The sequence below is a fragment of the Carcharhinus amblyrhynchos genome, chromosome 24, assembly GCF_965287045.1.
Source record: "Carcharhinus amblyrhynchos chromosome 24, sCarAmb.v2.hapA, whole genome shotgun sequence".
In the NCBI taxonomy this organism is placed as follows: Eukaryota; Metazoa; Chordata; class Chondrichthyes; order Carcharhiniformes; family Carcharhinidae; genus Carcharhinus; species Carcharhinus amblyrhynchos.
This window is the reverse complement of record NC_137347.1, coordinates 32,042,190-32,065,936: the sequence shown is the minus strand read 5'-3', so window position 1 is coordinate 32,065,936 and position 23,747 is coordinate 32,042,190. Positions and strand designations below refer to the sequence as shown.

General features: G+C 43.0%; 1 protein-coding gene across 2 annotated transcripts; it reads left to right on the top strand.

Annotated features, from left to right (window-relative positions):
- The first annotated feature begins 91 nt into the window (after window positions 1-91).
- Window positions 92-22,365, top strand: cldn23l (claudin 23-like). 2 transcript variants are annotated; one of them, XM_080211436.1, is made up of 2 exons: window positions 92-219; window positions 21,071-22,365. In XM_080211436.1, exon 2 carries the CDS (start codon window positions 21,100-21,102, stop codon window positions 21,691-21,693), a length of 594 nt encoding a protein of 197 aa, XP_080067562.1. In that variant the 5' UTR covers window positions 92-219; window positions 21,071-21,099; the 3' UTR covers window positions 21,694-22,365. The 2 variants fall into 2 exon arrangements, with proteins under 2 accessions (XP_080067562.1, XP_080067563.1); XM_080211437.1 differs by lacking the exon at window positions 92-219 and adding an exon at window positions 1,323-1,398.
- The last annotated feature ends 1,382 nt before the right edge of the window (window positions 22,366-23,747 follow it).

The window sequence follows — 23,747 nt, the reverse complement described above, 5'->3', positions numbered from 1 at the left end:
TGTAAGATTCCAAGCTACCTCCCAGCACCTCCAGCCCCCCGCCCCCCGCTACCCCCAAGCTCAGAGTGAGATGAGACACGAGTCAGGCAGAGAGACAGACAGTGAGGACGGGCCATCACAGACTCCCGCTATATGAAGACAAGTTGCTTTCAGCAAGGCAGTCACCCAGCTCAGTCACAGCCTTTTACTGCAGGCAGCTCTGTAGGAACACACCAAGTGGTAAGTGTACATTTATCTGTTCCGGTGTTTAGTATTGAGCAGCACAGAGCGAGGGCGTCAGACCTTCAACAGCAGGCAACAACCAGTAACTCGTTATTCCAGTGCGTCTGCCCATTAGATTTTTGCACAAACAGCCTTTTTGTTCTGTTTTGTTGTCATGTTCGCCTCCAGAGCTTTCCGATTGAAGTCTTTAGTGCGATTCTGTGTAGAGTGTACAATCTGCGCCGAGGACTGGGTCTACTCGGGGAAAAAAGGAACACTTTTGAGTTTTGAACTCTGAAGGTCACTGTTGAGCAGATGGGTTAAATGTTTGACGAAAAATTAGCCTTGCCACTTGGATTATACTGATTCACTCATTAAATCACAGTCTTCAGATCTGTTTCTTTGAAAGTGATATTTGGTTTGACAGGCGTCAGCTTTAGATTTTCTAACTTTGGAACTTAGAAATTCCATCATTCGAAAGAACAAGGATTAAGGAACCATGCTTGTATGTAGCCTCAATGATTGGATGGAGTAGTCAACTGGAATCACTTGATGGATGGGTGTAATGTTGCAGACACACAAAATGTGCAGGAATTCGTCCAGAAGCTCAAACGCCACACACACTGCAGGTACCTGCATCATAAAGCTATTTCCTGGAATTGGAACACCTACATACTAACAAAGATCATTTCTGAAGGATTCTCATCAAGGGCAGCATTTCCAGTGATTTATTATTTGAATCAGATATAGCACATCTGGATGCAGAGCAAAATTCTCTACCTCACTTTATAATTTATCCTGCTGAACCTCCAAGCAGCGCCTCTCCGTATTTCCCAGTCTTCATACCAGATATTCCAGGGCCTCCCTGAGAGAGGTCTCTTCATTCGTTAAAAACAAGTCACTGCGGATGCTGGAATCTGAAACCAAAAGTGAAAATGCTGGAAAATCTCAGCAGGCCTGGCAGCATCTGTAAGGAGAGAAAAGAGCTGACGTTTCACGTCACCTTTCCTTCGATAAAGGGTCATCTGGACTTGAAATGTCATCTCTTTTCTCTCCTTACAGGTGCTGCCAGACCTGCTAAGATTTTCCAGCATTTTCTCATATGTGCCGAATTAGGGATGGTTTTGCCCACACACGAAACCTTAAGTTCAAGTCATGACCTTTACACCCAGCATTGGATGTGAATCCCAACCGGAGGTCAGTGGTATTTATCTCACTGTGACATTCCAATTCAAACACATTTTAACCTAAGGAATTGTTGCCAAAAGTTTTAGAGTTCCTTCCCCATGGAAAGGAAGTGAGCAGCAAGCACAGCACAAAAGGAACAAACTAAATGCTGCTTTTCTATCCTTTATACCGGCACAACAATGTACAATTCTGGGCAGGGTGTCCCTGTAGCTAAGAAACAAGTTATTAATCTTGAATGTCAGGCTGAAGCAGGTGCACCTTTACGAGAATTCAGTGCTAGTTGTCATGGTAACCTGGGCATACATGTAGTTCAATTTATAAAATGCAATGTTCATTATTGACCATTGATTAATGAAATATAATGTCAGCACAGTGTAATCATGATTTCCACTGTTGAGATGTTCAAGTCCAATAATTCCACCAACAGGAATTAATAATCAAGCTTCAACCATTGTTCTCATTGAATACATACTGGGCACTTCAAGAAGGAAAGAACAGGAGATGTAAGACAATTTGCAGCTTACTCAGAGGAGGCAGTGAGTTCAAGAACAATGGAGCAGGTACCCCCTTTGTCTAATTACAATTAGACATTAGGAAGTGCTGAGAAAACCTGTAAATTACCTCCTATAGGACCTTAGGAACAGGAGTAAATCATTCAGCCCCTTGAGCTTGTTTTTTTAAATTCTTTTACAGGATGTGGGGGTCATTGGCGACAGTGAATGAATGGTGATATATTTCTAAGTCAGGATGGGGTATAGCTTGGAGGGGAAATGCAGAAGATGTGTTCCCATGCATTTGGTGCCCTTGTTTGTCTGGATGGTCTTGAGTTTGGCAGGTTCTGTTGAAAGAATCGCTCCACCATTAAATTAGATCATGGATGATCTGCAAATCTACTTCATTTACTACATTTGCTCCATAAACTTGATATGTCAATTGTGGTTCAGTTACTAACATTGTTGCATCTAAGTCCCAAGGTTGTGAGTTCAAATTGCTCCTCAGAAGTTGAACACAAAATTCTAGAGTTACTCTTCATTGCAGTACTGAAGAGGTGATATCATCTTTCTGAGGACACATTAAATTGAAGCCCTGTCTCCTCTCTCAGGTGAATGTAAAAAATTGCATGGCACCACTTCAAAAAAGGGCAGGGGATTTATGTATGCCTAATGCTCAGACCAATATTTATCCCTCAACCAACATCACAAAACCAGATTATCTGACCATTATCACATTGCTACTTGTGAGTGTTTGATATGCACAAATCGGATGTCGTCTTTCTACATTGCGACAGTAACTACATTTCAAAGGCATTTCATTGACTGTGAAGTGCTCTGAAATGTCCAATGGTTATGAAAGGTATTATATAAATGTAAGATTTCTTTTTTGCTTTCTTACCGAAGAAGAATCCATCAGTTTTACTCTTGAATGTTCCAATGGGCCTCCAGAAACCACAGCATTTTAGTGAGGCGACAATTTTAGTTTTTAACTGTGAAAAGGTGCTTCCTAATTTAGTTCCTAAATGGCATGGCCTCGATTTTAAGATTGTGGCATTTGTTCTTGATTTCAATCACCAAACACATTAATAGATTATCCTCCAATCCTCAATGCAGAACAGAATGCAAGTCCAACGCAAGAAAAGAGAGGGTACGAGTGCAAGTTAATGTTGAGGACATTCCACTAATTAAAGGAGTAGAGGGCACGGGAGAGGTTAGTAGCATTTCTACAAATCGGGTCCAGATAAAGGCTGGCATAAAGACACTTTACCTGAATGCACAAAGCATTCGAAACAAAGTGAATGAGTTGATGGCACAAATCAGCACAAATGGGTATGATCTAGTGGCCATTACAGAAACATGGTTGCAGGGTGACTGGGACTGGGAACTGAATATCCAGGGATATCAGACATTTAGGAAGGATAGACAGGAAGAAAAAGGAGGTCGGGTAGATCTGTTAATAAAGGATAATATCAGAGTGGTAGTGAGAGACAATATAGGCTCCAAAGGGCAAAACGTGGAATCACTGTGAGTGGAGATAAAGAACAGTAAGGGGAGAAAGTCACTGGTGGGTGTGGTCTATAGGCCCCCAAATAATTACTTTGTGGTGGAGCAGGCTATAAACAAGCAAATAATTGATGCCTGCAAAAACGTAACGGCAATAATCATGGGGGATTTTAACCTGCATATTGAATGGTTCATTCAAGTCGGACGCGGTGGACTTGAGGAAGAGTTTTTAGAATGCTGTTGGGATAGTTTCCTTGAACAGTATGTTACAGAACTTACGAGGGAGCGAGTTATCTTAAATCTGGTACTGTGTAACGAGGCAGGTAGAATTAGGGTTCTCCTTGTGAGGGATCCTCTTGGGACGAGTGATCACAATATGTTGAATTTCTGATACAGATGGAAGGTGAGAAAGTAGGGTCCCTAACCAGTGTCCTCTGTTTGAACAGAGGGGAGTATGATAAGATGAGGGCGGAATTGGCTAATGTAGACTGGGGGAGCAGACTGGTTGGTAGGACAGCTGACGAACAGTGGAGGATTTTTAAGGAGATCTTTTTCAGTACTCAGCAAAAATATATTCCGGTGATAAAGAAGGACTGTAAGAAAAGGGATAACCAGCTGTGGATATCGAAGGAAATAAAGGAGAGTATTAAATTAAAAACCGATGCGTACAGAGCAGCTAAAAATAGTGGAGAATTAGAAGATTGGGAAAGATTTAAAAAACAACAAAGAATGACTAAGAAAGCAATAAAGAAAGGAAAGATAGGGTATGAAACTAAACTAGCTCTAAATATAAAAAATGATAGTAAAAGTTTTTACAAATATATAAAGAAGAAGAGAGTGGCTAGAGTGAATGTTGGATCCTTGGAGGATGAGAGAGGGGATTTAATGGTGGGAAACGAGGAAATGGCTGAGACTTTAAATAAGTTTTTTGTGTCGATCTTCACGGTGGAGGACACAAATAGCTTACTGAATATTAAAGATAGAGGGTTGGTAGGAGATGATTCCTTAATACAGTTACTGTTACTAAAGAGGTAGTGCTTGGTAGACTAATGGGACTGAAGGTAGACAAGTCCTTAGGACCAGATGGAATTCATCCCAGGGTACTGAAAGAAATGGCAGAAGTAATAGCAGATGCGTTAGTAGCTATTTATCAAAATTCGCAGGACTGTGGGGAAGTGCCGGCAGATTGGAAAACAGCTACTGTTACGTCGCTGTTTAAAAAAGGTAGCAGACAAAAGGTGGGTAACTACAGGCCGGTTAGCTTAACATCCGTAGTTGGGAAAATACTAGAATCCATTATTAAAGAAGAAATAGCAGGACACCTAGAAAGGAACGGTTCGATCAAGGATCCATGAAGGGAAAGTCGTGTTTGATGAATTTACTGGATTTTTATGATGATGTGACTAGTGCGGTAGACAGAGGGGAACAGGTGGATATGGTGTTTTTAGATTTCCAGAAGGCGTTTGATAAGGTGCCTCACAAAAGGTTGCTGCAGAAGGTTAAGGTACACGGAGTTGGAGGTAAAATGTTAGTGTGGATTGAGGATTGGCTATCTAACAGGAAGCAGAGAATTGGAATAAATGGGTGTTTTTCTGGTTGGCAGTTGGTGACTAGTGGAGTGCTGCAGGGATCGGTGCTGGGGCCTCAACTATTTACCACATACATAGACAATCTGGAGGAGGGGGCTGAGAGTAGGGTAACAAAGTTTGCTGATGACACGCGGATGAGTGGGAAAGCGAATTGTGTGGAGGACGCGGAAAGGCTGCAGAGAGATTTGGATAGACTGAGTGAGTGGGCGAGGACCTGGCAGATGGAGTACAACATTGGCAAATGTGAGGTTATCCACTTTGGAAGAAATAATAGTAGGATGGAATATTATTTAAATGGTGAAAAGTTGCAGCATGCTACTGTGCAGAGGGACTTGGGGGTCCTTGTGCACGAACCGCAAAAACTCAGTCTGCAGGTGCAGCAGGTGATCAAGGAGGCGAATGGAATGTTGGCCTTTATAGCGAGGGGGACGGAGTATAAAAGCAGGGAGGTCTTGCTGCAACTGTACAAGGCACTGGTGAGGCTACAACTGGAGTACTGTTTGCAATTTTGGTCCCCTTATTTGCGAAAGGATATATTGGCCTTGGAGGGAGTACAGAGAAGGTTCCCCAGGCTGATACCGGAGATGAGGGGGTTAGCTTATGAAGAAAGATTGAGTAGATTGAGCCTGTACTCATTGGAGTTTAGGAGGCTGAGGGGGAATCTCATAGAGACTTACAAGATAATGAAGGGGCTAGATAGGGTAGAGGTAGAGAGATTCTTTCCATTTAGAAAGGAAACCAGAACTCGAGGGCACAGCCTCAAAATTGGGGGGGGGTGCAGTTTAGGACAGAGTTGAGGAGGAACTTCTCTCAGAGGGTGGTGAATCTCTGGAATTCTCTGCCCATTGAAGTGGTGGTGGCTACCTCGTTGAAAATGTTTAAATCACGGGTAGATAGATTTCTGATTGATAAGGGTATTAAGGGTTATGGGGAGCAGGTGGGTAACTGGAACTGATCCACCAGATCAGCAGTGATCTTACTGAATGGCGGGGCAGGCTTGAAGGGCTAGATGGCCTACTCCTGCTCCTATTTCTTATGTTCTTACGTTCTTAAGTCCAGTCTATGCCACCTTTCCTCATGATTGAACAAATTAAGTCCCAGTACTATTCTGGTGAATCTGCCAGGTTAAAGCCAATACATTTTTACTCATAGCTGTTACTTTTTATAAATGGAATTGTCAGTTTCTAAGTTAATGAAAGTAAAAAGATCTCCTGCATTCTCCCCATGGTTGAAGCCACTGCTTAGGTTCCAAATTTAACCCACGTCTGCCATGCAGCAGCTGATCTCAGGCTTGCATCCTTTCAGCATATCTGTCCATTATTTTTCCCTTACATGTTTATCTATAGTAAGAAGTCTCACAACACCAGGTTAAAGTCCAACAGGTTTATTTGGTAGCACAAGCTTTCGGAGCACTACTCCTTCATCAGGTGCTTATCTAGTTTTTCCTTAAATGCATCAATGCTATTCATTTTAACTACTCTATGTAGTCATGAGTTTCACATCATCACCATTCTCAATGAACTCCATTGGATATTTTCTATATTTATATTCAAGGCAATGTCTCTACTGATACTCTATCATAATCTTAAAATAAATGAGGGCATCCTTCAACCAATTTAAAGAGCCTCAATCTGTTGACTCTTCACTGACATGAACTTTTATTTCTGCTGCCATCAGAGTTTTTTTTAAGAAAAAGCCATATTGTTTAAAAATTCTCTTACAGGGTGAGCTTCACTGGCTCAACTAGCATTTATTGCCCGTCCCTAATTGCCCTTGAGAAGGTGGTGATGAGCTGCCTTCTTGAACAATTGTAATCAAGTAGTGTAGGTATACCAACAATGCTATTAAGGAGGGAATTCCAGGATTTTGATCCAGCGACAGTACGAATGGCCACATAGTTACAAGTCAGGAAGCTGTGTGAATTGGCAAGAAAATTTTTGGTGGTGGTGTTCCCATCCATATGGCGTTCTTGTCCTGCCAGGTGGTAGAGGTGGAAGGCGCTGTTGGAGGAATCTTGATGAGCTGATGTAATGCATCTTGTGGATGGAACACACTTATGCATTGGAAGTGGATTTTTGTCAGTGATAACCCCCTTGATGTAGATAAAGGGAAGATAATGCCATTGAATATCATGGGGAGATGGTTGGATTCTCTCTTGTTGAAGATAGTCATTGCCTCGCACTTGTCTGATGTGAATATTACTAAAGGTTTAACCATACTTGTGAAGAATATGGGGTGGAAGGTTAACTTTCTGAGATGCTATTCAGCAGAGTGTGTTGGGCATGTTTTCCCTCTGAACGCTGTTCCTTCTCATTTCCCTAGATTAAGGGTTACGAAACCAAATACAGCTGAACATATTTATGTGAGCAATGCTGATGTTCTGGGTGATTTACCTCTCCTGTTTGAATGCATTTTGAAGTGTTCCTCCAGAAAATCGAGATCCTTTTGTGAGCTGCACTATTAGGGCCTTGTTATTGACTCTTTGGTTTCAGAGGGAATCACAATTTAGATGCAGGATTTTACTGTTAAAGAAATCGTATAATTATCTATTATAGTATGAACAAAATGGGGGAATTTTAACTAAATCAAGCTATAAATATTGCAGCATTTAATATCTAGTTCATTCTGCCTTTCTCGGGCTAGGGCTTAAAACACTAAGAAACAATTTAAATGCAGGAGTTTGAATGTCAAAATTCTGATATTTATCCCCAGCATGGCTCCCAGATTCAAGGCTTCAATTCACATTAACTAGTCAATTTGATATGAAGTCTCTCAGTGACCAACACCATCTGTGACTGACCGCTAATCTCTAAGTGACCTTGTGATAATTACAGCTCCCCATTGCTAATTAGACCAAGGTCAGCACCAACCGTTTGTTAAATGTATGCTTCATGTTTGTCTTCTGAATCCTTAAAAACATGTTTTGACAAAAACAAGGTATTGTGCAAAGTGTGATGCATAAGCTATATATCTCCAATTCCCACCTCCTGCTTCTTAATTATCTTTTATCAGCTTGGATCAAGCCGGGGGGAAAGCTGCTTCTCATTTGATTGTAACCGCCTCACAGATGAAAAGAAAAGGCTGAGCGGGTAAAAAAAATCATTCAGCTGATTATTGCTGGAGTTTGTACATTCTTCTGCAGTCACCACTTTCTGAAGCAGTTGCTGCATCAGCAGCTTGTGAGTGTCTAGCGCGCTCTGAGATGTTTCAGAAGTAGAATGTTACATTGAAAATAAGAACATAAGAAGCAAGAGCAAACCACAGGGAGCATGCAGTCCCTTGAGCCTACTACGCCATTTAAAACGAACATGGCTGATCTTATACCTCAATCTGTTTGCACCCCACATCCCTTCATTCCTCGAGAGGCACGGCGCAATTCTCCCAATCACACTCTTTGGTGCTGCCGCCAGTGGGAGAGTCAGAGAGATTCCTGGCAGCGCTTGCCAGAATCTATTCAATTAATGTCTCACCCCTCGGGAATCATGCTGCGCTGAATGGTGCAGGCATGCTGGAATCAACGATCAGTTGTGGAATTGATGATCAATTGTTCAGCTGGCGTTCGAGACCACTTCCTGCTTTTCCTTCTGCCAGAAGATCTGAAGGAACAATAACCTATTGTCACATTACTGCAGGAGGCTTTTATGTTACATCCTTCATCATCCCAATATTTTTGATTTGTAACTATAGATTAAGTTCTGTACTGCAGCAAGAACCCAGAAAAATATTCAATCCTGTAATTGAATTGCTCCCTCAAAATTTAATCAGGTTTGGGTCAATCCTGGTTAGGTGCATTGACCCCAACAAGCACCAGAGTGTGGCGACTAGGGGAATTTCAATCAAAGTAACTTCATTGCAGTGGTAATGTAAGCCTTACTTGTGACTAATAAATAAACTTTACTTTCCCCTTATAAGACTGAATAGATAGTAAACACAATTTCCATGTAAAAAATGGTAGGACTGAAGCAAACTTGTAGTTTTCTCCATGACAACTGCATTTCAATGGTTCTATCTTTCACACAAGCCCATGATAATAGAATGAGATGTAGTTCTCATGTAGAAAATGGGTTTAGTGTAGGAGCAACAGGATGGCACAGTACACTCAGGTTTTCAGTTTGCATCAATAAAGCAGAGAGATATAGATTAGTGCACATAATGCCTCACAAGTCTCCAATCCCATCTAATCATTGGAAGGCAAAGACCACCCACACTGGAAGGGAAAGTTACTCCAATACCAGCCCATGCATACTCCCTAGTGAATTGCTTGATGTGGCTCCTGCTCTGACCAGGACCACAAGAGACTATAAAAGGTTGTGAATGTAATCCAATCCATCACGCAAACCAGCCTCCCATCCATTGGCTCTGTCTATGCTTCCCGCTGCCTTGACAAAGCAGCCAGCATAGTTAAGGACCTCATGCACCCTGGACATACTCTCTTCCACCTTCTTCTATTGGGAAAAAGATATAAACGTCGGAGGACACGTACCAACCGACTCAAGAACAGCTTCTTCCCTGTTGCCATCAGACTTTTAAATGGACCTACTTTGCATTAAGTTGATCCTTCTCTACACCCTAGTTATAACTGTAACACTACATTCTGCACTCTCTCATTTCCTTCTCTATGAACGGTATGCTTTGTCTGTACAGCACACAAGGAACAATACTATGCTAATACATGTGACAATATTAAATCAAATCAAATCAAATTATGGCATATCTGATGTGGCCTCTACTTTTCTGCCTACTCCCTACACTCTTTGACTCCCTTATCAGTCAAGAAGCTATCAAACTCAGCCTTATAAATATTCAATGGCCCAGACTCCACTGCTGAATGGGGAAGAGAGTTCCAAAGAATGATCCCCTGAGAAAAAGATTTTCCTCATCATAGTCTGAAATGGGAGACTCCTTATTTTTAAATTGTACCTCCTAGATTTGCCCACATGAGGAAAAGTCCTCTCCACATTCAACTTGTCAAGCCCACTCAAGATCTTTGTATGTTTTAATAAGATCACTTTCCATTCTTCTGAACTGCACTGGATACAAGCCTAAATCAACCTCTGGGTTAGACAATTCTAAAGATTAACAACTCTTTGAATAAAGAAATTATACTCATGTTAGTTCTTAATCCCTTATTGTGAGTCTCCCCTGTCAATGTCCTAGACTTCCAAGTCAATGGGCCCACAGAAACACATGATCTAACAGCATAGTTACACAGGGAAGGGGAACAGGAACCAAAAAATATCAAACACAATGACGCACACAGCATCTGAATCCAATGACATCTTATATTTATTTAGTATATTTAACACAATAAAAATTCTCAAGGTACTTCACAAAGGTATTATAAAACAGATGACACTAAGCCACATAGGGAGATGTTAAAGCAAATACCAAAAAGCTTGGTCAAAGAGGGGAGTTTTACAAAGCATCTGGAACAAGATAAGGAAGGTGAAAGATAGAAAAGTTTAGTGAAGGAATTCCAGAACTTGGGGCCCTGCCAGCTGAAGGCATGATCAGTAATGGTAAAGTGATTAAAATCAGGGATGCTCAATAGGCCAGAATCAAAGGAGTGCAGATATCTTGGATATTTGGGGACTGGAGGTTATAGAGATCAGGAGGGGTGAATACATAGGGGAATTTGGAGGCAAGTTTGAGAATTTTAAAATCGACATGTTGCTTAACCAGGAGCCAGTGCAGACCAGTGAGCACGGTGAGAATGGGTGAAGTTAGTGGTGCAATTTAGGGCTTGGGGAGCAGGGTTTTGAATGAACTCAAGTTTATGAAGGGTGTAAAGCAGGAGACCCACCAGGATAGTCACGTCTGGACATTACAAAGCATGGATAAGGGTTTCAGCTGCAGATGGAGACAGGGCTAGAGTCAGGTAATGTTATGGGAGTAGAAATAAATAGTCTTTGTGATGGTGTGGACATGTGGTTGGAAGCTCATTTTGATGTCACATATGACACCAAATTTGCAAGCAGTTTGACTTGGCCTTAGACTGTTGCCAGGGAGAGGGATAGAGTCAGTGGCAATGAAGTAGCATTGGCAATAGGACCAAAGACAATGGTCTTCCTAATGTTTAATTGGAGGAAATGGCTGAGTGACAGGCCAGCAGTGTGTCAGTTTAGAAACATGGAAGAATTGGGAGAAGTGCTGGCATGATAGTGCTGGGTGTCATCAGTGTACATATGGAAATTAATGTTGCTAAGCAGTAGCATGTAGATGAGAGATAGGAGGAGACCTTGCAGATTACTGTGCAGGAGCTTGACTTAGCTCTTGTATCAGCTCATCTGCTGCTGAAAGGTTTTTGTTTTCTCTAGACTTGTTTATTTCTTGGCTAGTCTCCCACATTCCAGCTTCCAAGAACTTGAGGCCACCCAAAACTGTGTTGCCCATGCTCTTGCTCACACTAAGCCCCTTTCTCCAATCACCCCAATGCTCACTGGGCTCCTGTGCAAGAAATGTAGTCTTTTTAAGACTTTCATCCTTCAAGCCCTACCTCCAGCCTAACTCTGGATCCTTTTCTAGCCCCACAACCCTCAAGATGCTTGCAATCCTCAAATTCCGGCCTCCTGTGCATTCCCAATTTTAATGGTTCTATTATTGGTGCCCATGCCTTCCATTGCTTTGACCCTAAACTCTGGAATACCTTCTGGGCATCTCTCTGTCTCTCTATTTTGCCTTCCCCCTTTCAGACACTTCTTAAAACCCACTTCTTTGTCTAAGCTTTTGGTCATCAGATCTAATTCTTCTTATTTTGTCATGGTCCTCTGAAATGCTTTGGGTGATACCTTAAAGGCCACTATATCAATAAGTGTTGTCACTGCTGCTGTTCACAGAAGGTTTTAACTTAATTGTACAAAGAGATCATGGGACAGAAAGTGTAGGAATAATGGAGTTATGTTTCATTAGCTACATAGAGGAGTGAGTGATTTTGAAAGATTCATTTATGAGACTACCTAGATTGAATGTGATGTCTTTTCTGATCCAGAATATTCGAACATTCTTACCAAAGCCTTTGCCCAATACCCGAAAGCAAGGCTGAATTCATGCTGTTGGTATTGGTGTTTGGACATTGAATGAATTCACCTTCCCACTTAAAACAAAGTTAGCACAATTATTCTAAACTACCAATTCTCCATAAAAAATTCTTCAGTGGAGTATCAGAACTACCCTCCCCACGTCTAAAATTAAAATTGTCTCAGAACAAACAACCTCCCAAAAATTCACCAGAGATAAAAGAAACAAAACCTGGTTAAGAAAAATCAAAGGATACAAATGGGAATTAAAGAAGAATGGAATAAAATATGGGAAATCAATGATTCATTTTCCGAAATATCTAAGAGAATCATGAATTTGAGATAAAAGTAGTGGGAGTCTGCCAGAAAATTAAATGAAACAGGATGGGAATGCTGAGATATGTGAAACCAAGTTCAAAGGGAGAGATAGAAATTGAAAACAATTGAAAATAAATTGGTAAAAGGGCAATGAAACAAAGAGAGAGAAAATGATTACAAGTGATAAACAATCACTAGGCCAGGACAAAGACTGGCAACTAGTGGTTTACACACTGAGCCAATACATGTGACTGTACTTCAACGTCATTGGGTTGTACACTTGGAGTGGGTGATAGAATCAGGATGGGATCAATTATCCATAAACATCTCAGTAGTGATGCATTTAAGATAACCTAGGCAAGCATATGGGTGGAAAGGAATAGAGGGCTGTGCTGAGAGTTTTAGATGAGCAAAGACAGGAGGAGGCTGGTGTAGAGCATAAAAGCTGACATTGATTGTTGGATTGAACGACTTGCTTCTGTGCTGCATATCCTATGTCACCCAATGTATGGAGGAGTGTTATGATCCCAGTTGATGTCTTAACTGGACAGGTAGATTTCAGAGTGGAACCCTAGCTCAAAAAACCATAACTTTTATTTTTTTATTAAATATGGAGGAACAAAGTCACAAGACTGCCAGTTGAAGCTACAGTGGTCTAATTTACATACAAATTCCCTTTGATGCACACAGATTGCCTGTGGTTAAACTCAAACTCCAATTTGAAACACCAAGCAAATGTCTATGGATAACTCCTCAAAATATTCCCAGACGATTGTCATATGAGATTTTCCAAACTCCACTCTCAAAAACATGCTTTAAAATCTTCTCTCATAATAATGCTTTCCCTTGATTGTTTGCATTCTGAAATCCAGTCCATATTTCCCAAATTACTCTTCCACTCCACTTCTACCAGAAAATCCAGTCCAGGACTTTACCCCAACCCTTTTTAAGATTTCTTTGTATGAAATGCTTCAACACAAACTCGGAAATCCAGCCATTGATTTGCTTGATTAAGTCAAATAAAGTCTCACAAACTGTAGTAATGTCTCACAAACCTTAGCATTACTGCAGATATCTTTATAGCCTCCCTTGGTCCAACTTTCTGTGACTTTACTAAACAGTGAACTGTTCTTGTTCCCTGGTCCCTTGTTCTGTTTAACTCCAGACTTCTTAAGAAACCTTGTCCCAATCCCCTGGTTATCTGGACTGTAACTTGTTCCTTAGGAAACTTGCATCATTGCAATTCCCTTGTCATGGTTCAGCTTGTCCTGGCAGAGTTGTGAGCTGTTCACTCCTCAGTGACCTGGCTGCAAATCGGCTGGGAAGTGGGCCTCCTGTTGCTCAGCAATTCCCCCATGCTTATGATTTTTCACACTGCAGCCCTCTACAAGCATAATAGACTCACAGTTGGAACTTAATCAACCTCCACACATACAAACGCCTTTGTCCGGCATGAATCTAGCTACAGGTTCCCTCCAGGCAAAGAAACATTAAATGAAACCCAACTAAAACTGTATCTTACTTTGAATACTTACCAATACAAATACAAAACTATCTTTGATTTCCCAACAGCAGGTTGTCACCTGAAGTGGCAATGAGGGCCAAGGTGAAATAATAGAACTGTAGGTCTGCCCTGAGGCACTTTCTCTCACAATTCTTGCAGCCTGATTGTATGAAATATGCACAATGCAACATCAATAATCTGGAGTTGTGAGCTTCCTCATCTCTGCTTTTAATTCTTTGTCTGGAAACTTTGTCATATTACAGTCGTGAGTGTAGCCTGATGGATTATTCTGACTGGATAAACATGGTGGATGTCCTGCTGAATATATAGCCTAGTGGATTTCATAGAAACCCTACAGTGCAGAAGGAGGCCGTTCAGCTCATCGAGTCTTCACTGACAACAATCCCACCCAGGCCCTATCCCTGTAATCCCATATATTTACTCTGCTAATCCCCCTAACCTTTGCATCCCAGGACAATAAGGGGCAAGTTAGCATGGCCAATCAACCTAACCCACACATCTTTGGACTCTGGGAGGAAACTGGAGCACCTGGAGAAAACCCATGCAGACACAGGGAGAATGTGCAAACTCCACACAGACAGTGACCCAAGCCGGGGATCGAGCCCTGATCCCTGGGCTGTGAGGTAGCAATGCTAACCACTGTGCCACTGAGCTACCCACTCTGATTGATTTTCCTGTATTCTATCTGGGGTGTGATGGATATCTGCCAGGTAGATGTTGTCTTCTGTATATAAAGGAGGATATGTGGGGTTGAGGGATATAATGAGAAGGTGGGTAGCTTGAATTGAACAATGGAGTGAGAAAGTGGGCAAATGGGGCTGAGGGATATGTTGGTGGATTGTTGGAGTTGAAGAATATGGTATGAAAATGGAGGTCAAATGATATGGCAAAATGGGAGCGCCATAGCTGGCCATTGGACTTTGCCTTTGTGCAACCAAACCTGTAGGCCCAAGCACAGCTTTCTGGCAGGAACATTAAGGAAATGGATCTACAGGATTCAGGTCACCATGGAGCCAGGTATCAAGCCACAAGCTGCAAGGATGCCAGCAGGCAATGCATATCATGACTGGCACGGGCAGTCATTATCAAAGTCTGTCCCTCTCTTAATTTGCTTGTCACCACCTTCTGCCAGTTGTCACCTGCTGTCAGGTGCTGACTGAGTGTCTGTTACTAATGCAGCACCCCTTCCATCTCACCAGAGGTTGAATGGGGTTTTGGCTGCTAAACCTCCCAATAGCTTGACAGCACTCTCTTGTTTCCAAGTCTATATGCTCTCTTCAGCAATTCATTCTAAGCCTCAAGCAATTTTGAAAAAGCTGAAATTTGCAGCCAATTTAAACCCTAAAATCTTTTTTGCACCTCGATCCCATGCAGCCGCTTACTGTCAAATGGCCACATTCCTTTATTTTTCCTGGTGTGCAGTTTCCTGCCCCACCCATTTGATGTGCTGCCATCTCTAAGCCCTTTTGGACATTAATGGGTGCGTCAGTGGCTGTGCCAATGCATTACCAATGTCCATGGTCCCCGTACTGAATATACCCATTCAAACACTGGACCCAATAATGCAGCAGTAAGATATGTAATGGAATGGCAGAGAGTGGCATGGGATTAATAATCCCAAGTTTTATGATCTTTAGGAAGATGAGCAGGAAAAGAGAGAGGGAGAGCGATTGCCTAATGGATGTTGTTGGAGAACTGACTGCAGCAAAGTGGACTGCACTCTTGTTTCTGAGTCAGAAGCTTTGAGTGCACAGCGATTCATAGACTCATAAAATAATATGACACAGAAAAAAGCCATTTAGCCCATTGAGTCTGCACCAACTCTTTCAAACATCAGAGCACAAAATCCAGGCTCCAATGCAAAGGGAGTGCTGCATTGTTCAGAGATGCTGCTTTAGGTGATATGTTAAACTAAAGCCCTGCCTACCCTCTTGGGTGGATGTAAGAGAAATCCCATCACCCGATATCAAAGAGGACAGGGGAGGTTTCCCTTGTGTCCTAGGCCAATGTTTATCCCTCAACCAACATCAGTAAAACAGATTATCTGTTCATTTATCTCATTGCTGTTTGTGTGATCTTTCCATGCAAATTAACCGTTGCATTTTCTACCTTACAGCAGTGACCATATTTCAAGAATACTGGCTATAAATTGCTTTGGGATGTTCTGAGTTTGTGAAAGATGCTGTAGAAATGCAAGTCATTTTATATACTGTGGACAACTAGTTACATTCTTCACACTTGTAGTGTCATCCCAGAAAGATTGTTACATATAATGATGCGTGACTGGTAGGAATAGAATTAATATGTCAGCTACCAGCATCTATGTGGCAGGAGGTTTTAATGAGTTTTAAATAGCCTTTTTTATTTAGCCAGCTTTATTGTTGGGTGCACAATTCAGTGAATGGCATAATTAATCTTTCTCTAGTTAACATCCTGTTACCTCTCCTCAAACATACTTCCAGCTGTTTCACTGCATTACACTCAGGTCAAGAGCTTGGCTCTATGTGCTTCATGGTGCTAAACCCTCTTGTGAGTCCTCATACATCAGCACAATCGTGTGTGAGGAACAGGTAGCAGACCCAGTTCGAGGCCAAGAAACTGAGACAGGCTGGAAGATAGCAGACTAGTGACTGAGATCGGAATAGGACCTTGGACTGGGCAGTCCAAGGAGCAAGAGTACTGGGAGGGAGGAGGGAAGATATCACAGCATCAGTGGAGAGCTTGCAAACAACTCTTTGACGTATTAGCTTTTACATAGAAGATTAGAAATATGTTTATTGGACAATTCCAAGGATTGGAGGATTTGTCTACATAATCCAAATACTGGTCCTTACCAATGTACATTGGGCTGATGAACCTTGGATAATAGGTTTGGAAAAGGAAAACACAAACAAATCATTTGCTGATGCTTTCTGATTCTGTCTCCTGATCCTTTGCTGAGGTTTAATTCTAACAAAGATGTGTGGGTTAGGTGGATTGGCCATGCTAAAATTGCCCATAAATGTCAGGGGGATTAGTAGGGTAAATACGTGGGGTTGCGGAGATAGGGCCTGGGTGGGAGTGTTGCCACTGCAGACTTGATGGGCTGAATGGTCTTTTTCTGCACTGTAGGGATTCTATGGTTATATATTATATGATTATATTTTAAAACTAAACAACCTTTATTTAAAATGATCGGCACAAGTTCACACAACCTTTCTGTACTAGGGTCTTTGAATTCTACTGGGTGATCAATCTGTCCCATTCAAGGCTGTTGTATGTATTTCATTGTTGTCTTCCTTTTTGAAGCACGTTCCTGTTGATTTCCTCTGCAAGTCAATCCCCCTCTCTTTCCGTATGTTCTCCTGTACATTCTTCATGATTAGACCTTGAACACCATTGGTTAAGCCTCAGTAATTGGTAATTTAGGCTTTGATCATGAATTTACCATGAAGAAATGTGGTAGGCAGGCGAATGATTAAGGCAGGGTATACCACATGTGATTTATCTGACCACAAGAAGGCAGGAATTAAGAGCAGGAGTAGGGATTTTGGCTCTTTGAGCCTGCTCCGCTATTTGATAAGAACATGGCCAATCCAATTGAAGCCTCAACTCCACCTTCCTGTCTGTCCTCACATAACGTTCAACTCCCTTGTTGATCATAAATCTGTTTAATACAACCTTAAGTGTATTCAATGATCCAGACTAACTGGATGCTGTTTGGAAGAGTTGGAACTGACTTAATGGCCTTCTTCTGCGGCTAAACTATCCTATGATTCTACATGTCTTGCCTTTGTTTCAAGTTCTATTGTCCAATCATTATTTTCTTATGGGATGTGAATGTCACTGACAAGGATAGCATTTGTTGCCCAAACCTAATTGTCCTTAATGACCTTGTTTATTGACAGATTCGCTGTCATATTTAACTGTCTCTGTAATCTCTTCATTCCTTTCTCTGAAGACCCTAAAAACCTATTCAGAATTTCCGTTATTTTCTGTTGAGTTTTGCAGCTTTTAATTCCAGATTTTTTTATTGAATTGCACTGGTGGGATTTGAACCCCAAGCCCCAGCACAGTACCCTGCATCTTTGGATTGTTAGTCCAGTGACAATACCACTTTGTCACCGCCTGCCCTAAGTGTCTGCAGCTCAAAGAGGAGCACAGATTGATGAGCTGAAGTCCAAGCTTCCGCCACTGCAATGCATCAGAGAAAGAGAAAATTACCTGGGCATTTTATTTCAAAAGTTAGCCACACCCCTAGGTTAGGTATTTTAGATTTGGTCTCAGGTCAGAACAGGAGGGTGTGATTACGAGTGGGACAGGTACGGGTATCCAGAAGGTAACATTGGAGGAGTCTCAGCCCATACAATTGTCCCACAAGTTTGAGGTTTTTGCCCCCTATCTGGATGATAGCATAGGCTGCAGGGAGGATAAGCAAATTGACCACAACACTGTGGTACAGAGAGGCATTAAAACTTGGTTTGGAGGATAGAAACTGTTTTTGGAAGCCATGAGTGTGAGTCCTGAAGCTGTGTGGCCTGTCCAGTGCCAGAGTTAAGGTTATTCCCTGGAGCAAAACTTGCATTGGGAGGGAAAGGACTTAGTTCCTGAGGTCCACATGGGTACTGCTGACATAGTAGGACGAAGAAAGAAGTAATGCTAAGGGAATATGAGAAGCTCGTGGCTAAATTGAAAAGCAGAGCCACAAAGTTAATGATTTATGGATTATGATGAGTAAATTGGCATAGGGTAAATAAAATTAGAGAGTTGAATGTGTAGCTTTAAGACAGGTGTGAGAGAAATTGGTTTGGGATCAGTGTCTTGGTGAATGCATAACCCGGGCTGTATGGTTTTAAAGTACACTGTGCCTGTGGGGATGGGGTGGGGAATGAACACAGCATTTCTAACAAGATGCCTGAATTGATGACACAAATAGAAATAAATGTGTATCGTATGATAGCAATTGCAGAGACATGGTTGCAAGGTGACCAAGACTGAATGTTCAATACTTGACATAAAGAAGGATAGGAAGAAAGGAGTGAAAAAGGGGTAATAAAGGATGGCATCAGTACAGTAGTGGGAAATTATCTTGGATTGGAAGATTAAGATGTAGAATCAGTTTGGGTAGAGGTAAGAAATAACAAAGGAAAGAAACTAATGGCAGGAATGGTTTATTATCCCCAGTAGGACAGAATATAAATCAAGAAATAATGGGGGCTGGTAAGAAAAATATTGTAGTAATTGTGGGTGATTTTAATATTCCTTTGTTGGACAAATCAAATTGACCAAGTATTTTTGATATTGAGTATGTAGAGTGTTATCACAGTATTGGAGGAGCACAGATTCCAGTAACCAGAGGTGGGCTTACAATGAAACATACAGTGCTGCAGTACAGGGTCCCCACAATGGGGGGACCTCATACTGAGATGTGCCTGTAGGAGCCCCAATCGGAGCCTGGTGGCTCTGAATTTGTGTGGTTTTCGGGGAGGAATGGGGTGGCTCAACCAGAGACCCCAGGGCTGAGGGCTGGGTGCCAACCGGATCAGAGAGGGCAAGGCCTCTGACTGAGGGTGAGAGCAGAGGCCAGAGCAGACCAGGTAAAGCCAGCAGCAGCCAGGCAGCTAGCCAGGGGAATCCACGGTCATCAAGCCTCGAGCCACAGCCATCCAAGAGAAAGATTAGCTGACCGGAGGTGCAAGGGCCAGGCAGGTGCCAGTATGGTTTTCGGCAAGCCTCAAAGCGATTGATCAAAGGCCAAAGCTGCGAATGAGGAGGGTGAGAGCAGAGGCCAGGGCTGAGAGTGAGGAGGGTAAGAACAGAGGTCAGGCCTGAGAGTGAGGAGGGTGAGAGCAGAGGTCAGGGCTGAGAGTGAGGAGGGTGAGAACAGAGGTCAGGGCTGAGAGTGAGGAGGGTGAGAGCAGAGGTCAGGGCTGAGAGTGAGGAGGGTGAGAGCAGAGGCCAGGGCTGAGAGTGAGGAGGGTGAGAACAGAGGTCAGGGCTGAGAGTGAGGAGGGTGAGAGCAGAGGTCAGGGCTGAGAGTGAGGAGGGTGAGAGCAGAGGCCAGGGCTGAGAGTGAGGAGGGTGAGAGGGTAAGAACAGAGGTCAGGGCTGAGAGTGAGGAGGGTGAGAGCAGAGGTCAGGGCTGAGAGTGAGGAGGGTGAGAGCAGAGGTCAGGGCTGAGAGTGAGGAGGGTGAGAACAGATGTCAGGGCTGAGAGTGAGGAGGGTGAGACTAGAGGTCAGGGCTGAGAGTGAGGAGGGTGAGAGCAGAGGTCAGGGCTGAGAGTGAGGAGGGTGAGGTCAGGGCTGAGAGTGAGGAGGGTGAGACTAGAGGTCAGGGCTGAGAGTGAGGAGGGTAAGAGCAGAGGTCAGGGCTGAGAGTGAGGAGGGTGAGAGCAGAGGTCAGGGCTGAGAGTGAGGAGGGTGAGAGCAGAGGTCAGGGCTGAGAGTGAGGAGGGTGAGGTCAGGGCTGAGAGTGAGGAGGGTGAGGTCAGGGCTGAGAGTGAGGAGGGTGAGGTCAGGGCTGAGAGTGAGGAGGGTGAGGTCAGGGCTGAGAGTGAGGAGGGTGAGGTCAGGGCTGAGAGTGAGGAGGGTGAGAGCAGAGGTCAGGGCTGAGAGTGAGGAGGGTGAGAGCAGAGGTCAGGCGAGGCAGCCAGTGAGACAGCAGCACACCTGTGAGCTGAAGTGATTGAAACCAGCAGCTGCAGACGTGACACGATCACCCCAGACCACGGCTGAGGAAGGCTGAGCATGTGAGGGCTAGGCCCCCACTGGTGGGGGTGGTGGGGGCATGTCACCAGTGGCAGGATGTGATATCGTAGAAAGGCCTCACAAAGAGGGAGATCACGGGGCCCCAAAACTCTAAGTTGGTCGCTGCTAGCAGCAACATGTGGCATCTTTGGGGGAGAGCCTGCAGAACAAGCCCAGGCGGCCATAGGGCAGGACCAGGGGCAAGATTCTGCATCAGCCATGCAGGAAGCATGGCATACATCAAAAAAGGCTTAGCTTTTTAAAGGAGATGGTGCACTGTACTGTGACTTTGCAGGCTTGCTATGGCTTCCTTAAGACACTGTATGTGTCCAACCTTCAATGTTAGTTGTACTCAGGCACAGAAAGCCTCTTCCCCCTCATAGAGATAAATTGCAATGTGTCCCATTCAGAATAAATCTCATGCATTCACTAATATGCAATTGGCCCGTTAATTCTGAAGTGTTTTGTTCAATGCACACTGAGTTTGTCTTGTCTATTCTCCTTGCAGGTTCCACTTGAATCCTAAGTATCTACAACATGCGGACCCCACCTCCGATGATCATTGGCATTGTCAGTGCTCCTGTTGGGCTCGTCCTGGTGTTTGTAGCTGTGTTGACACCGCAGTGGCGCCAGGGGCCCATTAGCTTGGGGAAAAACACGGCTGTGAAATCTGATGGTTTGTGGGAGTCGTGCTTGGAACTGCAAGATACTAAAGAATGCTGGCCGGTGACCACAGTGTACCAGCGCGATGAGATTGTGCAGTGGTCCAGGGCCCTCATGCTGAGCTCTCTCCTGGTGTGTGGAATGGGGATCATTGTGGCCAGTGTAGGGATACGCTGCTGGATGGACTTCCCCCTTCGGAATGTAGCCGGGGCCAGTGGAGTCGTCATTATCTTGGCAGGATCTCTGTGCATCACCCCACTCACTCTCTACATGACCTCCATGCAGGAAATCAGCCCTGACACCCACACACAGTACCAGAGTGGAAGCTCGCTGTACTTTGGTTGGGCGGGAAGTTGCATTGAGATCTTTGGAGGAATAGCCCTTGCCCTGAGCTTCACTTGTCCAACGTTTGAGAGATGCAGAGAGTCAGGACAAAATGGCAAAAGACCCTACGAGATTGATTACTAAATCAAATCATTGGGCACAGCCTTCCCTGTTTATTTCAATTATACTATTTTACATTAAGGATGTATTAAATGTTAAGTCCCCTCCAACTGTGCGTGACATCCTCAGTTAGTTAATAGCATCAGTGCCCATTGGGTATGTATTCATTGTGATTGAAGGGCTTGCCAATCCAGAATTAGCCTGGATTCTCCAAGAATTTTCGGGAACAAACACCCAGGAAAAAAATCATTTTGCATTCAAAAAAGAATTTTCTTTTAAAAGTTCAGTTCATTAGTTAGAAAAATGTTGGCAATGGGAAAGGAAAGCCTGATGGACGGTTAGTCAAGGATCGTCCAATTGGTAATGAAGTGGTGCATTATAAGAGTAGTCAATGGGAGAAGCGTGGGGCTGGACAGTAAGGGGACAGTGAAACTAACTAAGTTAGCAATTGTAGTGACTTAACCAGTCCTGGTCTTTATTCAGTAAGTGAAGTGCACAGAACTGGCTGTAAGCACAGCTGCTAACACTTTTTCTAGTGAATGAGCTGGGCACTGCAGCATTTGCTTGAGCCAAATGTTAACACCTATCAACTGCCTTTCAGAGTTTATCAGCTGAACTTGCAACTGGTGCCTTAGCTTAAGAAGGGAGATATTCAAATTCAGCCTTTCTTATATTCTCAAAATTCATTGAATTTTGATAAGGTGCAGTTCGAATTTGACATTACATAACCGCAGTAATGTTCAAGTTCTTTCAGTGCAGTAAGTGGCTGTCTGAGGTACATCACTACACTAATAATTAGTCTGCATGTTAGGTTTGCAGTTTACATTTACATTTCATGTCAAACAAACATTCTCTGGTTCATACGACCTGAAGGGTTTTCTATGGATTCCAGCCCTTTTGTCTAGTATGGTGAGAAGGCCTTAAACTGAGGCTTTTCCCCATTGAGTCTTTGTAGTGATTGCCCCAGGCTTTAGTGTGTGTCTCAGCACATAGCCCCGGATCTTGGATTACACCAGCTGGTGACACTCAGTCACACTGGAAGAATATAAAGTTTCAGGGAGACCAAATAGTATCTTTCACCCAGCTGCTGGTCCTCCAGAAACTGTTGATGTTGTCTTAATGTGCATCCCGTGAACAATCAAAAGAGCATAGAGTTACAGCGCTGCTGAATCTTAACACAAACCACTGGATCTCTTTCTAAACCAGAGTTCTGTTTCTATTACAATCTCTATCTCTGATCTCTACTGGAGAAGGAGAATTGAGCTTAATTCTGATACCCTCCACAATCAAAGGCAAGGGAATCTCTTAGCTCCACCGATCAGTGAAGGGAGTGTGGCAATTCCTGCTGAGCTGAACTTTTGAAATGAGGGTCCTTTGATTTACTGCAAGTACTTCCATAATCAATATTTAAAAGAAGATCCTTTAGTTAACCAACTCAAGTCCCTTATCTGTGCTTTGGTGGAAAGGGGAAATGTCAATATAGGATGTAGAAATCTTGAGTGCCATCCCCAAAGAGAGATGGACTGCTCCCTCTCATGTATTTTCTGCTGCATTACCTCCTTATTCCTCAACATTCCTTCCTGCTAACCGCCTGAATATCGTGACCATTGTACAATAGTCACCTTTTCAAAGGCAATCTGCCTTTCAATTTCATATTGGCTTCTATCAATTCCTCTCCAATTGCTATAGGGACCCGTTAAGGGAGTTGGACTTCAGACCAAAACTTAATAAAGATTACTGCAACTCCAGGCTAGGCAATTGCTCACATTATAAAGTAAAGAGACGACACTATTCCAACATCAGTCAGTAAAATAAAACCACTGACAAGACAGCTTGTGACAGCACAGGGTGGATCCACCATCCATCAATGTTTGTGAAAACCTCTGTTGCAGTAATTCAAATAGGAAATGAAAAATGTTGAGAAAGCAGAACAGCAAAAACCCAGGAAGACCAATGTGAGGTTTCCAAAAAGATTCTGTGGCTAAATAGTAAAGAACATTTGATGAATAAATAATGAAGCCACAGACTTGAACAGCAAAGCGATAATTACAGAACATTCTTGGAATAGTTTTATGACA

Coding starts and splice junctions, on each gene's coding strand:
- cldn23l (XM_080211436.1), top strand. CDS start 21,100: ATGCGGACCCCACCTCCGATGATCATTGGCATTGTCAGTGCTCCTGTT.